A 16,437-nucleotide genomic window follows, 5' to 3' on the forward strand; every position below is an offset into this window, starting at 1 on the left:
AGCATGGGAGTGGGCCATAATCCCTCCCATATTCAAAATCTCATCTTTCCTCTGCCCTTTTCACTGAGGAAAAGCCTCTTAAATTGTTTTATTAGAATAAAATGTATTCTTGGGGGAGATGTGAAAAAAGAATGTTTTCTATAGCATTGGTTTTGCCAGCTATTTTATATGGGCATTTGATATTAAGTGATACAGAAGCTTTATCTTATTACACGTGGAAGGGAATCTAACATGAAGGATAAGTTGGTATTACAATAAAAATGACCAGTGACTTATTAATCTGGTGCTATTGTGTTACCCTGAGGATAGTATGCATGGTTCCAACTCTAACAATATCGCCTGTGGACATGAAACACAAGCCAGTACTGTTTATTTCAGTGTGCAAATAGGATTTCGTATGCTTTTTTTACAGTAAAAAACATTCTACCCTAAGGTTATTGATATATTTGTGTTATTTTTATTGTCAGTGAAATAAGATTTTACCACGTTACTACTGACTGCCAAATCCCCTGAAAATGATTTTTCTGCAGGCAAAATAATGTCCTATTAGCAACCTAGACTTGTACTTTCCAGCCTTATAGAGGTCACTTGCCTTTAATGCAACAGAACCAAGTAACTACTTGCATTCCTTAAACAAAGGAAGTTTACTGAAAGTCATCCTAGAATTCGATAGATCATATTTAACTAAGTTTCCTGGGCCATTTTGCCATTTGGCATTTTGTTCGTATGAAATTTCTCCACCTCTTGCCTCTGAAACAAAGTTTCTCAGTCCTGCCACCACTGATATTTTGCACTAGACATCATGGGGAGCCATTCTGTGCCTTGTAGTTTGTTTAGCAATATATGAGACCATGGCCGGCGCCATGGCTCATTTGGCTAATCCTCCGCCTGTGACGTCGGCACACCGGGTTCTAGTCCCGGTCCGGGCACCGGATTCTGTCCTGGTTGCCTCTCTGCTGTGGCCCAGGAGTGCAGTGGAGGATGGCCCAAGTGCTTGGGCCCTGCACCCACGTGGGAGACCAGGAGGAAGCACCTGGCTCCTGCCTTCGGATCAGTGCAGTGCGCCAGGCGCAGCGGCCATTGGAGGGTGAACCAATGGTAAAGGAAGACCTTTCTCTCTGTCTCTCTCTCTCTCACTGTCCACTCTGCCTGTTAAAAAAAACAAACAAACAATATACGAGACCTCGACCCACCCTCGATTCCAGCAGCAATCCCACCCTAGTTGTGACACCTAACACCGTCTCCAGGCATTGCCAAATATCCACTCCTGGCTTAGAAACCCTGGGCTAATCATGGAATGCTATATGAATCCTAGCAAATAAATATGTCCTAAGAGATCATTCCCAGGGAAATAATATTTTAAATAATTCATTCTCAGTCTTTTGTAACAACATTTGTAAATGTACTACCAGGTGCCAAAATAGAAAATCACAGATTTATAATTACCTTAACTTTTAGTTGAAAATGCATTCCTAATGGAGAATGGGACTGACAAGGGGAGAGGGAGGAGGAGGGCTGGGAGTGTGGGTGGAGGGTGAGCATGGTGGGAAGAATAACTATACTCCTAAAGTTGTACTTATGAAATTTGTATTTCTTAAAAAATAAATTTCAAAAAAAGAATTACCTTCACTTTGTCGATTTTCTATTTCCTGTTCCCATATAACATGACACTGCTGCTTAAAGCGTACATTTGGATGTTCTAATTTTTTCTCCATCTGATGCCTAGGTGAAAGTGTTTTCAGACATGATAGGGGCTGACAAAAAGCTGATTGGCAAAGATATATTGCTGTTGTCTACATGGAGTCTGACCCCGTGTATTTCTTCAAATATGGTCCCTGTACGCCTCCAACACCCTAGAAGCCTTTCCTGCCATGGTTTAAGCGAGGGTTTCCTGTAACCTCTCTGGTTTATGTTTGGACTTGAGAAGAGCTTAGTGCAGAATACGAGAATTAGGGGATCAGGACTGTGTGTTCAGTCTGCTTTGCTCAGCGTGTTTTCCGTTCCAAATGGCTCTGACTTGAGTGGCAGTACTGGAACCTGCTAGGAAGTAGGAAATATTATTCTTGTTTGATGGATAGGATTAGAGCAGATAGACCAAAAACGCATTAAATTTCCCCCCAAGGGTTCCCTTTGTTAGTATCCATTTACTTGCCTGGTTTCTTTATGTTTCTGCTCTCTGTTTTCCCCACAGAATTTCCTGTAAACTCTGCCTGTCAATCCAATTTTTATTGCTTTCATTTTTAATACTCCAATTGATACGTGTTGCAAAATAGACCAGCCACGCCAAAATGCGATGCATGAATTTCTCTGTTAGTGTAAGAGATGGGGTGTCTACCAGAGCCACAGCTCTGTGTGATGTAGGAGAAAGACTGCTCTTGAATAGCCATGGGAGCCTGTCATGTCATTAGGAGCCCTGAATAAGTCGTTCTGCTCACTGTCTCATAAATAAGATCTGTCAAAGATAAGACCTAACGGGGATTTTTAAATGCAAACCACGGTTTTTATGAGAAATGGCTGTTTTCCACAGTTACCAATGCCCTTGCATGCTTAGAAAGCAGGTTATGAGTGAAGCTTCCAATGAATGTTTTAATTATACAATGTCAGACCACCTGTCTGGTACTTCATCGCTTGGCTTCCTTCCTACTTACTCCAGGGACCCACCTTCCAGCTCCTGCCTTCCTGGCACTGGCCATGCTAAACTATAATCACTTAATTCTGTTATTTAATTATATATATATGTATATATATATATATTCATTTATTTGAAAGGCAGAGCAACAGACAGTGAGGGAGACAGAAATCTTCCTTCTGCTGATTCACTGTGCAAATGGTCACAACAGCCAGGCCTAGACCAGGCCAAAGCTAGGAGCCAGGAAGTCCATTTGAGTCTCCCACATGGGTAGCAGGGGCCCAAGCACTTAAAGGCCATTTGCAGTTGCCTGCCCAGGCCCAGCAGCGGGAAGCTGTAGCACAAGCTGAGCAGTAGCCCTGAACTGGCACTCTGAGATGGGTCGCAGGTGTCCCAAGCAGTGGCTTAATCTGTTGCACCGAGGCTCTGTTTTCAGCAACAAGGGAGAGATGTCCTCATTCCTCCTGGGACTGATCCCATAAAGGGAAAAATTACTGCTAAATACATTGTATTTGTCAGCTGCAGTTAGCTGCCACAGAGCACCACTGACTGTATGGCTTAAACACAAGAAAGGCATCTACTCACAGCTCTGAAAGCTAGATTTGGACTGATAGAACTGCTGGTGAGGTCTTTTACCAGCATGGCCTTCTTCAGTGTGTGGGGGGGCAAGGGAGCAGGAAGAAAAGTTGAGTGAGCTCTCCGGTGCCTCATAGGAACACTAATCCCACCTGCTCAAGACCACACCCTTGTGGCCTCATTCCACCTGCGCTGCTTCCTTAGAGGCTACAAATAGGCTGGGGATTCAGGCTTCAGCATAGGATTTGGGGAGACACCAAAATTCAGCCCCCGGCATAAATAATGTTTAAGAATGACTGCTTCAGGCCGGCGCCGCAGCTCAATAGGCTAATCCTCCGCCTAGCGGCGCCGGCACACCGGGTTCTAGTCCCGGTCGGGGCACCGATCCTGTCCCGGTTGCCCCTCTTCCAGGCCAGCTCTCTGCTGTGGCCAGGGAGTGCAGTGGAGGATGGCCCAAGCCCTTGGGCCCTGCACCCCATGGGAGACCAGGATAAACACCTGGCTCCTGCCATCGGATCAGCGCGGTGCGCCGGCCGCAGCGCGCCAACCGCGGCGGCCATTGGAGGGTGAACCAACGGCAAAAGGAAGACCTTTCTCTCTGTCTCTGTCTCTCACTGTCCACTCTGCCTGTCAAAAAAAGAAAAAAAAAAAGAAAAAAAAACAAGCAAAGAATGACTGCTTCAGAGAGTGGTCAGAACAAAAGAGAAAGAAAGGGAAAAGGGATTGAGAATGTTTGCATCAGAGATGGCAGTTGCTCTTTTTCTCCAGGCTCCGCTGAAATAGAAAGTGGTGCATGGAAACAAGGAAAATACAACAGGAGCCCTTGTGGAGATTTGGGGAAACCAGAGACTGCAATGTCAGTGGTCAGATGGGAGTGAGGATGCTGAGATCATGGGACAAGAAAGTCAATGTCGTTGGATTTAGTTGGGCAGAGGAAGTAGGACAGTGTCAAAGCATACTAGGGAGAAACTCAGTAGTTTGTGCTGGCCAATATAAGGAGTTCAGATTTTGTAACCATTTTGATGGAAAGCCTTTAGAAGGTTTTTGATTAATGTGCACAGAAAGTACAATTATGTCACTAAACAGTTAATTCAAAGGTATTAACTCTAACCCATCCTTGGCACATAGCAAATGCTCAGTAAATTTTTTGAAGGTACAAAGATGCATATTTCCTTATATGCTAGTTATCTTTCTGTTACTAGGTATGACCGACATAGAGTATATTCATTCTTTAGTCTACAGTTATGATTCTGCCAAATACACACAAACGTGTCACAAGATACAGAACAGTTACGTCCCCTCCCCAACACCTCCATGCTCCTCTGCAAGCAGGTCCTTCCCCCACCCCAGGTCTTCAATATCCACTGATCTATTTTCTGTCTCTATAGTTTGCATATTCCATGTTGCAGCATAAATAGAATTCTGTACTATATAGCCTTTGGAGTCTGGCTTTTGGTCTTGAGCACAATTCACTTGAGATTCATCATGGTGAACATCTCAGTAGTTATGTATCTTTAATATTGTTCCAAATCTTCGGGTCACACATCCCTGGGTTCATCCAGTCTTGGATCAAAATATTTGAAAAAAAAAATATCATCCGTACCAGATGGCACATTTTGTAGAATCTACAGCATCTATCATCTAGGTAAATATGTCCACCGGTGCCTTCTTAGAACCAGAAGATATTCCTAAGATATTCCTATCCCCACCTAAAAAAAATGTCCTCTTTGTTCACTTTTCAAGGAGAAAGTATTTTTTATAGGAAGGTATGGACCCAGTACAAGGGCCTAGCCCAAAATATCTAGAATTTTCTAGGACCCGGCCCTTATTTCCTGAGTGAAGGAGCGAATGCAGTGGGTTTGTGGGTAACATCAGCCACGTTTATAACGTGTAGTGCTTCCATCTGCCTTTCTTTCAGATAGCGTTTGAATAGCATTGCCTTTTCTTTTTTCACAGTGGCTTTTTTTCCTGTTGGTTCAAGACACTAGTACACTCACTTGGTGTAAGAGTGATTTTGTGCAACTAATTTTGTAAGATGACTCAAAGCTGTCCATTTGTTCAGAATGACTTCATTCTCTTGGGAATTACATACTGCACATCTCCTGGACGCTCTTGTTAATAGTTAATGGAGAAACAAGGAAGGCAGAAGCACTCTCTCTTTCCCAGAGGTACTTGGTAGCCTTTGATTACCGGCCAGCCTGCAGCTGCTTCATGAATCTTCTTTTTTTTGTTTTCTGTTTGCAGATTTTATTCTTCACCGTACAGTATTGCAACCAACCGCATGATTCCTCAGACATCTATCACGCCATTCATTGCTGCTTCCCCTGTCTCCACATACCAGGTATGTCCGATTCACCTGCACCTCAGGAGGGATCTGCCTTGCCAGTAAAACACAACTTAGAGGCACAAAGGACACCATAGAATTAAAAGAAAAAATTGTCCTTATATACTTCAGCACATCTTCATTGATAACACCCAAGTTATGAGTTGCCCTATGCTTTCAGGGGCCCATTTGCATCAACTCACTGGCAAATAAAATCCAGCATCCTTTCCCTTCTTCTTGCTGAGTTTTTATGTCTATGCTCTTTTTCGGCCAACATCAATACAGCTCTCTTACCACTGGGAAATTATTTTGCTTGTTGTTTATTATTTTGGTTGTTCACATTCCCTATTGTGTCTTTTATAAAACCACATTTCCAGCAATCCCTTCACATACTCCAGGATATCTTGTCATTGTCATCTCATTTTGTTACCGTTGTCCTGCTAACCTAGGTGGATCTATGTTAAATCCTACCTCCCCCAAAATAGAGACAATTATCAAAATTGTATAAAGTTATGGTGACACCCTGCTCTCACTGCATTCTTAGTTCCAAAGAGACCAGAGGGAGGTCAGGGATGCTCAGGAACATTTGGGATTCAATAGTGTCCTAAACCAGGCGGGGTCACCAGTTAGTTCCAAGTATACAAGTGGGCTGAAGTGATCACACTTCTCCAAAAAACCACGTTCCTTATTTTATTCCTTCTAATTATCAAATAGGTGATATCACTCCCTGATCCTCTTGATGTTATAAACTGTTCTTCAAAGATTTCTTCTAAGGTTGATTAGAAGTGACCTATCAATACTACCTTTAGAATGTGTCTAGTGTCATTTTTTTAAAAGTTTGGAGAGACTAAGAGAGAAGTGCAAGACCGTGCATGCGTATAATTCTGTATATTTTGCAGGTGGTGGGGGTGGGTGCGTTACAATGGGTAAAACTGTGATGTTGCTGACTGCTATGAATTCATTGAAGTTTCACTTATTCAGCCACAACACCCCTCATTTCAGGAAGTCCCAGTTGTCAGGAGCATCGAACTTGATATTATATGCATTTTTCCTTAACTAGTTCTCCCTGAAGCAAATCATTTTCATTTTTTTCCCCCTGCACTCAGACTCTTGAAGCATGTCCGTGGGTGAATGGAACAGACTTTCCTTTGAATTGCATTAGAGGGTCTTAGAATGGCTGATTTCTTGAGCTTAGCCAAAAGGCCGAGAAGCGAAGAATGGCTGATTTCTTAATTGCCTTTCCTTGGGGCCCACGCAGTTAAGTGCAGGAGATGATCAGTTTTTGTGCTTCTTGCTGGCCTGCCTGGTTGCAGTGTGTGTGTGTGTGTGTGTGCCCTTTTTTTCTAATCTTGGCCTCTGTGTCGGCCAAGACCACCCATCCAGTCACAGTGTAGAGCACTTTGGTGACATGAACAAAATATCCACAGAGTAATGATTTTACGAGGAAGGCCTCATAAAAGAAATTTAACTCTTGTTCCCTTTTCTCAAAAAAGAGATTAGAACAAACTCCCATATTATCATTTTTCTTGTCTTTCTCCACTTTAAAAAAAAATCCAAAGTGTATTGGCAGTTTTGTTGGTGTGAGTACACTGAAACAAACAAACAAAATCTTCCAGGGACTCCCTGTGACAATCAGCTTATACAGGCTGATTTTCTCGTTCGACTGACACATGGCACATCTGAGAATGGTTGGCTTGCTCAGATACACATTTTTTAATCTTGCATACCAATTACTACGAGAGAGGAAAAATACCAACTTGCTTTCTGGTTTATCTCTTTAGTTTTTCCTACAACTTCTGCCACTTGGATGTATTCCTAACGTGAGAACACCTGAGTATTTGAAGGGACAACTGATGACAAAGAGGTAGTGGTAGCAGTCAGCTCCTACTTTCACCACTGCCTGTCAGGGCCTCCTTTAGAGTTGACCTCCAGGTAGTCTCTCAAGCCCACTAAGACTTTAGTCTTCAACACAACCTCAGTGTATGCTGCAAAACCCAGCTTGGTGCAGGTAGGCACTGAAGTCAATGCCAGTGAACAGGGATGTCATTTTATATCTTACCATGTCTCAGGGACCACATGAATCAAGTCCCTTTGATTCACCCTTGAGTTTGAGCCATAATTAGCTGTGTAGTCAGATGGACTCCACTTTTCTTATGACCTAGTGTGACTCCACTGAACGCAAGAACCGAGTTCTCTCTGTGATTGCTTTGTGCTAATAAATGCTGTTTGATGCATAGGTCCAGAGTACTTCATGGATGCCTCATCCGCCATACGTTATGCAACCAACAGTAAGTGTTCTCAGTCACCTGAGGCTAAATATTTCTATTATCCAAGTGCAAGCTCTTGTAATGCATAGAAGCTTTGGGGTAAAGCTTTTGTTATAGCCTGTAACTCTTTCAGGCAGCCACATTCTCCAAATAAAAAGCTGTTCCTGAAATTCTGCAAAAGCATGTATAATAGCTAGTTAAAGAGATAAAGTGAGAGTGAGCAAGAGAGAGGGAGATAAGAGGGAGAAAGAGACAAGAAAAATTATTGGAGGAAGTAACAGTTAACCTCTCAAGTTGATATCTATTGTTTGTTATGAATGAGCAATTTCAGCTTCACCCAGGAGCTTGAACTCTGGACAATTATATCCATTACAAAAGGAGTCTCTTGCTTTTCTTTTCTTTCTGTTATGCGTTGCTTTCTTCAGACACAGTCCAATATGCTTTGAGAACAATTTTGAGTATTATGGCCAAATGTTAATTCAAAGCAATTTATTTGAAATGTGAAGATAGTTGTTTAATAGATGGATGGCAAGGTCATTAGACTTTTGTTTATCTTCACTAACTATAGCCATTCGCTTCTTTTTAGGATGACATTTCTTCCAAAATGATTCAAAGTCTATTTTCTACTTGTTAGATTTCACCTTTTGTGGTGCAATATTACATCAGTTCCAAGTGAAAAATATGACATACCACATTAGAATATAGACTGAAGGTTAATGAGTCCATTTATCTTTGTCTAGCTCTTCTGGGCTTTTTAAGCTCTGTGGAAATGTAAGATAGCAGCTGTCATTTGGTGAAATAGTTAAGACACTGAGTTGATGCCACATCCCACATTGGTGTGCCTGGGTTCAAGTCCCACCTCCTCTCTCCGTTTTAGCTTTCGGCTAAAGCAGACCCTTGTGTCGGGGGAGGGGGAAGTAGGTGTGATGACTCTAGTAGGTGGGTTCCCGACATTTACATGGGAGATCTGGATTGAGCTCCTGGCTCCCAGCTTTGGTCTGGCTCAGATCCCAGTCATTGTGGGCATTTGGGGAATGAAAGAGCAAACGAGAGCTCTCTGTCTGTGTCTCTTTTCTGTATCTTTCTCTGCCATTCAAATAAACACATAATTTTTAAAAAGACACATAAGACCGATTTCAGTAGAACATATGCGTGAGAGTGGGGGCAGGGGCAAGAGCCCCGGACAGGAAAGTGCATGACAAGGTCTGTGGTGTGCTCTCCGGGTATGTTCAGGCTGTGCCTTTGTGCCTTTGCTGTCACTACACTTAGAAGTGCTCTTGAGAGAGTCAAACGAGAGAGCAAGGGTAAAAACAGTAAAAAAGGTACGGCATGCTGTATCATCTTTATCCTTAGTATTCTTATTGAATGCACTAGTTGTTCAAAGAAGAAGCAATACCATAAGTTCACTCTTTTAGAAGCTACATTTAAATAAGATAGCATGTATTAAAGACTGGGGAACTGTATGCACGTGCAACCATTTCCGTGATTCAAAATATCAGAGAATCTGGTTTTCATATTTGAGCTTTGGCCATTTTATCTTTTTAATAGACAACTTTCCATGTGGCGCCTAACGTTTCAATAGTTTGTTATTTTATTTAAAGAATAAACTTTATGTAGCTCACCACAGCAGAACTTCAGACTGTATTTTGCAAATCCCTCTCTTTACTATTATTTACACACCTTAGGGGCTTCCTGAGTTCAGCTCGTCTATGTTCTATAAATCATACCAATGTGCAACAGATCCAGGCTACACTTCTCTGTCCAAGTCATGCGTCACAATTCAGTATGTGCTGCCAGACCAGTATATAGCATAGCCCAGACGGAGACAGCACAGCAAAGGGGAGAACTTCTGCCAAGTTCTGAGGAGAAGACGTTCTAGAAGAAATCCACCACCTTCTTAAAAACAACAACGTGCTCATGTGCAGAACACTAATGCTAACTTAGCGCTCACACTACAGTTAAGCAGCATCTCTGAGGCCAAAATGCCCAAAGAACTCTTAGGAGACAGGAAGATGGTTGTCTGGGTCTTTGTTTCAGCTGTCACTCAGGGCCTTAGCAAAGTTTTATCCCATCACCGCTTCAGCCCCATGCATGCATTTATAATTTCTCATTCTTCTCCTTCCAACAGTAAGAGATGTGTGTGTATGTATGTGTGTGTGTGTGTGTGTGAATATTTCCCCCTTGATTTTTTTTTTTCTTTTTTGCTGTGGCTACTATTCCCTGGTATCATGTCACTTCCCACACCCAGGCGGTGCATCATGTTTGAGCATAGACCACTCAGTTTAAAGTGTAATGTTTGTGGCTAGGATGAACTCCAGGAAAAAAGAGATGTTAGACCACCCTTTCTCTACCCAAACATGCAAACACATTATTTTTGTGTCTTTAACATGCAAATATTGGCTAAAAATTGTTATGGAAACACAAGAGTTTTTAGCATCCATCTTTGCCTTGCAATGGCCTTGTCGATCATCCGTGTTGCATACACTAACACGAAACAGCTGGCCTTAGCTTCAGCATCAAACAGGGCTTAAATTAATCCAAGCATGGCACTAAAACATAAATAATTAAACCATTGAGGGCCATGGAATAGCATACTTGCATCGAGAAAAATGAATGAATGATTTGATGATTAATTCCATGGATTCTTGGCTAGGTCTGTGGAGACAGACAAACCTTTCTAACTATAAGGACTCTAATTTACTTGAATTTTCTGAGCCACAGTATCCTCATCTATAACATGAACATAATGATGCCTACGTAATTGTGTTTTAGTAAATGAAGTGAAGTATTAACACTCTTAAAGTAGTTGCTAGAAAATAGCAAACACTCAACAAATTGTTATTATTTAATTGCTTCAATAGACTTCACGTTATCCCAGTTATATGAAATTAGTGTTGATATATGAAGAAAATTGAAAATAAGCAAGAATCAACATCTTCCGCCATGTTCACAGTGCTTTATAAACTTCCTTAGCTGAAGAGTTTGGAGATAACCTCTGTGGCCATGAATAAGTCAAGTTGTCGGGTTGGTACTCATTTTATTGACTTACAAGATTCAACACCTAATATTTTTTTTTAAAAAATGCTCATTGATTACCTCTTTATCAGTCTGTAGAAATAAATCCAAGATATTGATATTCATATCTCAAATATGTTATCTTTAACTCCAGTTTGCTTTCAACTGTTCTCTTCTTTTTCATTTTCTCCTGCCCTGTTTTTTAAAAAAATCTCGTGTCTGAGGTCTCATTGCAGAGGCATGCTCCTCCCCAGGCACCATGCACTCACACTGGCTCCAGAGCTGGGGCCAGATGTGTGCCTTTGGCCAGAAGCCCTTCTAGTTGTCTCTCAGGCATCATTTGAAAACTCTGAGGTCTCTATCAGGTTTGTATCTGAAAAGAAAGCAATGCTTCAGGGATGTTTCAAAATACAGCATAATGCTCTTGGTCTTTTGGCTAGGGAAGACGAATGGTTAGACTGGAGGGGTAACAGTTGGTCAGAGAGAAATGAAACAATGGTGAGAAGGAATGGGGAGAGTAAAAGGACGTGAGAAGAAGATAAAACATAACATGTAGTTGGATGCAGTTTGCCATTCGACTATACTTCTTTGGAGATTTAAATTGCTAAGTAGAATGCAGTATAATTTTTTGTAGATTTAGAAAAATATTGGGGAAGAAGAAATAAAGGTTCCTTGCATGGATTATAATCATCATTCTGTGTCTGCATGAAAGCGGATCTTTATTATTGGACCCTAGGACCTTCTTGGATCTCCTGGAAAACTGTCAAACCCCACTTAAGGAAGCAAGAGCATTGCTGCTTGCTCTTTGTTGTTCACCTGAATAGACTCCTGGGAGAGAATACTGGTAGATGAAATCAGGAATTCACTTGTTGCTGTGAGGAAGTAAAAATGCTGACGTTGTCAATGCAGTTGGTTACCTGTTTCTGTTTCTGTACTGTACTATGCAATCTCACTGTTACACTGACAACATTGTAATGGTTGATGGATTGCGCTAACTATCCACTCTGCAGAGCAGCATGTCGCATGGGAATGTTTATGAACGCACAATTGAAATGCCCATGTTCCAATATACTGGATATTTTGTTAAATCTCTGCTATTGGCAAGGGGAAAATATCATAGTTACCCAGAGGAAGCAGAGTTCTATTCCCTTACATTCTATTTAGATTCATTTAAACCATAAATCTTCTGTTCCTCATATGGTTAGTGTTATTTCATCTCAAGGAGAAAGGTCAGCTTTCATTTTTACTTAATTACAAATTGGATATCTAATTACCATAGTCTAAGAAATGCAAGATGCCCTTATTGAATCATTGGATGATTCCTTGCCATGCATGACTAAGTTATAATTTTTATGATTAATAAACCCTAAGTTTACAGCTAAAGAGCAAATATGAACTTCTCTGCAATAAGACTGTGTAAGAGAGCTCCAGAATACTTGATTTGGTCAGTCTTTACCGGCACACAGCTAAGCCCTAAGGCTTAGTTTCAAAGGTTGTATCCTCCAAATTGGCCTGCATGTTTTCTGAAAAAGAATGTCATCAAGTTTGGGAAGAATATTAGACCTCTGTTCATAAAGCAAAGTATTCAGACATGGGCTCAGCAAAAATAATAATCTTCATGGTTTCTCAAGTGCTAGAGGAGTTAACTAGGTAACTAGATAATATATAAAGGACCACATATGCATGTGTATATGTATATGTGTATAAACAGTGTATCTATGGACTGAACATACAGTGTATCTATAGGCCAAATATTTTTAACTAAATAACAATGACAAAAAGAGCATCTCCTCTAACCTTTATGCACTGTTTCTACCAGCAGAGAATTAAGATGAATGAGATTACATTTAGCAGGAACATCTTTGGATTGTCAGCTCCTTTTAAATATATTCCCATGCTGAAATAAACAAGGACAAAACTATTTCACAGCAAGTCTTTTACTTACCTTAAGTATTGTCGAAAATAATGATGGCTTTGTTATTCTTAAATGTAACTTCAGAATTCCATAGTATTTTTGAAAAAATCATTATTTGATGACTTTGGGGAAAAAATTAAATGATGAAATTCAAGGCCTATAATTTAAAAGTGTATAGAATATAAAAGACATTCTTTCTGTTATCTAGACATAAACTTTGTGAACCAAATCTGATGTCACATTCCAGCCATTTAAAAAAAATATTTATTTATTTGAGAGGCAGAATTACAGAGAGAGAGAGAGAGAGAATGAATGATCTTCTATATGTTGGTTCACTCCCTCTCCCTGAAATGCCTACAGCAATCAGGGCCCAGACAGGCCAAAGCCAGGAGCCTGGAACTTCATATGGGTCTCCCCAATGAGGTGGTAGAGACTCTGGTACTTAAGCCATCATCTACTGCCTCCCAGAATGCACTTTAGGTAGAAGCTGGATTGGAAACTGAGTAGGTGGGACTTAAACCAGGTACTCCCATATGGAATACAAATGTCCCAAGAGTAAACCTAACCCACTGCGCACAATATCCAACCCCAAGCAATGTTTTAAACTTATGAAAACACAAACACACACAAATATATAAATATATATATATTTTATCATATATACAAGACTACTCTACGTATATTATATTCCAGATTGCTCTTTTTCCACAAAAATAGAATGTTTTGGATGTCATTACATATGAATCACATATAGAATCTACATTCATTTTTCTATCAATTTTATAATATGCCATTAAATATTGTAACCAAAGGAAGTTATCCAATTTTCTATTCATACTTCTTTTTTATTTTTTGGAAGATTTATTTATTTATTTGAAAGACAGAGTTACAGAGAAGTAGAGGCGGGGGGGGGGGGTCTTCCATTTGCTGGTTCGCTCCCCAGAAGGCCACAAGGGCTGGAGCTGCACGGATCCAAAGCCAGGAGCCAGATGCTTCTTCTGGATCTCCCACATGGGTGCAGAGGCACAAGGACTGCTTTCCCAGGCCATAATAGAGGCTGGACTGAAAGTGGAGCAGTCAGGACTAGAACCAGTGTACATTATGGGATGCTGACACAGCAGGCAGCGGCTTTAGCTGCTCCACCACAGCGCTAGCCCCTATTCATACTTCTTTAAGTTGCTTCTGCGATTGCTCAAAAACTCAAGACTCTAATATTGAACACCACTGTAGATAGGAAATCTTTGTAGGATAAATTGGTGGCACAAAGATACATGTGCTTTAAAGTTTGATGTGCATTGTAGGTGACAGTTTTTCTTTTTCCATGGCCTCAGTTAACACTGGATAGCTTTTTTTTTTTTTTTTTTTTTTTGGACAGGCAGAGTGGATAGTGAGAGAGACAGAGACAGAGAGAAAGGTTTTCCTTTTTGCCGTTGGTTCACCCTCCAATGGCCGCTGCGGCCGGCTCATTTCGCTGATGCGAAGCCAGGAGCCAGGTGCTTCTCCTGGTCTCCCATGCGGGTGCAGGGCCCAAGCACTTGGGCCATCCTCCACTGCCTTCCCAGGCCATAGCAGAGAGCTGGCCTGGAAGAGGGGCAACCGGGACAGAATCCGGCGCCCCAACTGGGACTAGAACCCGGGGTGCAGGCACCGCAAGGCGGAGGATTAGCCTGTTAAGCCACGGCGCCGGCCAACACTGGATAACTTTTAATGTAATAGTGAATCACCTCTTATTAATGTTTCATTTTATTTCTGAGCCCTAGGGGAGTTGAGTTGTTTTTCAAATTTTATTGACTAGTTTTATTTTCTTTATCTCTGAACTCCAAGTTCTTTCACTTTGCTCACTTTTCTTTTAGACTATTGATCTGTTCTTATTTGTATAAGATCTTATTATAGTTTCTAAGTACATGATTTTAATAGTGCAGAATTTTAGTATTTACATATTTACATTGATTCATCTTTCTTTTTAGACCAAGGGTCATCAAACCTTTTCCATAAAGAGTCAAACAGTAAATATTGTTAGTTTTATGAGTCATATGGCCTGTCCTGTCTACTCGGTTCTGTAGTTATAGTGTGAAGGCACCCACAGACAAAACACAAGTGAATGGATGTGGCTGAGTTCCAATAAAACTTTATTTACAGAGACAAGTGAGGGCCACATTTGGCTCGCAGGGTATGTTTTGCCGAAGTTTTCTTTCAAGCATCTGGATTCCATGTGAAAGACCTAAATAATTCTGAGACTTAAAACACCATTTATTTCTTACTGTGTTTATGGCACATTTTGTTTTTGTTACTTTGGGGCTTATTTTGTAGTATGAGATGAGTTTGTGATCTGAGTTTTCTTCTCAGATATAACCAATTGTTATTGACAAACTCATTCAGATAAGCCAAGTATACTTTTGTCCATGGGTCTAAAATTTTTTTGTTAGTATTTATCACAAAATAAATCTCTTTTCACCTTTTGCCTCTTTCTGAATTCTATTCTGTTCTACTGATATCTTTTTTCGACCATTACTCTATTTCAATCACTATAACTTTACAAAATCTTACATAGGATCTGTCCCTAACATTTTTATATTATTTCTCAAAAATTTCTCTACTTAATTTACATATCAGATGAACCTGGCTCAGGCTCCTGACCCAGCTTTCTGCTAATCCCTACTCTAGGAAGTGACAATGATAGCTCAAGTAATTGGATTCCTGCCACCTATGTGAGCATTTGGGGAATGAACTAGCAGGTGGGAGACTCTCTCTCTCTCTCTCTTTGTCCTTTATTCTCTCCGCTTCTCCAATTAATTCTTTTTAAATGGAAAAGAGGTCCTCAGGTATGATGAAAAGGTTCAACAAAAAATAAACAAATGTTCTTGAGCATCCAGTGTGTACAGAATATTCTAGATAGTTCTGGAAATGGGAGAGAGGAAACAAGAAACAGTCTGTCCTGAAAGCCTGCAAATAATTGTAAAGAAAGTTTTTGTATGCTTAGAATTATCTTATTTAAAATATAGAGCTGAAAGTATGTCAAGTGGGCAGCAGTTATATAACCCTAGAAATGAGGAGGCATCTGTGAATAGTTAAGGACAGGGAAGAAAAAAAGACATAAACATAATCTTATTGCATGGGTGGCGTCTGTGGAGTTCAAAAGAAAAAGTAGCACATTTTTGAGTAAAAGAAATACTCAAAAGGCACAGGAGGTGGTCTTAAGTTATTTCTGGGGCACAGAGGCAAATACCCTACATTTAGTGGAATGTTTTGTTATGGAATAAGGGAAAGATTTGGTTGGAAAGGTAAATTGCGGCCTGCTGAAATACAAGTTTCATTTAGTCAAATCTGGAGGACTTTTCTACATGTTTTTATTAGCTTGACACTCCCCATGGTATTGTCTACAATTTGGGTTTACTTTGGAAAATGTAAAACAGAAGTGGTAAATTAAATTGATGTGTGTGAAAAGTCTTAGTTTCCAGTGGAGTAGTGGTTGAATCTATCATAAAGGGTAAAATATTTAAATTTTCCTGCATTATGAAAATGTGATTATGCAGTCTCTGTACATAAAGTCATTTTATACACATAAAAATATTTCTGGAGATAAAGTTCATCTTGTAAGTCGAGCTTTGCAAGCTTGTTGAAGAGAACGTTCCCTGCTAAGTTCCTTCCCTCCGAGCACAGGGGTAGCTGGAAGCAGTTGTGATTCCAGAGTCTTGTGAAATGCAGAAATGTA

General features: G+C 40.5%; 1 protein-coding gene across 18 annotated transcripts in view; it reads left to right on the forward strand.

Annotated features, from left to right (window-relative positions):
- Positions 1–16,437, forward strand: part of RBMS3 (RNA binding motif single stranded interacting protein 3) — a 1,606,934-nt gene that overhangs the window by 1,485,701 nt on the left and 104,796 nt on the right. For 15 of the 18 annotated variants that reach the window (XM_062215492.1, XM_062215511.1, XM_062215613.1 and 12 more), the window contains 2 exons: positions 5,450–5,546; positions 7,766–7,816. In XM_062215492.1, the coding sequence (XP_062071476.1) occupies positions 5,450–5,546; positions 7,766–7,816 (148 nt within the window). The remainder of the gene's footprint in view (positions 1–5,449; positions 5,547–7,765; positions 7,817–16,437) is intronic. The other 3 variants (XM_062215528.1, XM_062215595.1, XM_062215604.1) reach the window with 1 other exon arrangement.

This window comes from Lepus europaeus, chromosome 2, assembly GCF_033115175.1.
Source record: "Lepus europaeus isolate LE1 chromosome 2, mLepTim1.pri, whole genome shotgun sequence".
Taxonomy (NCBI): domain Eukaryota; kingdom Metazoa; phylum Chordata; class Mammalia; order Lagomorpha; family Leporidae; genus Lepus; species Lepus europaeus.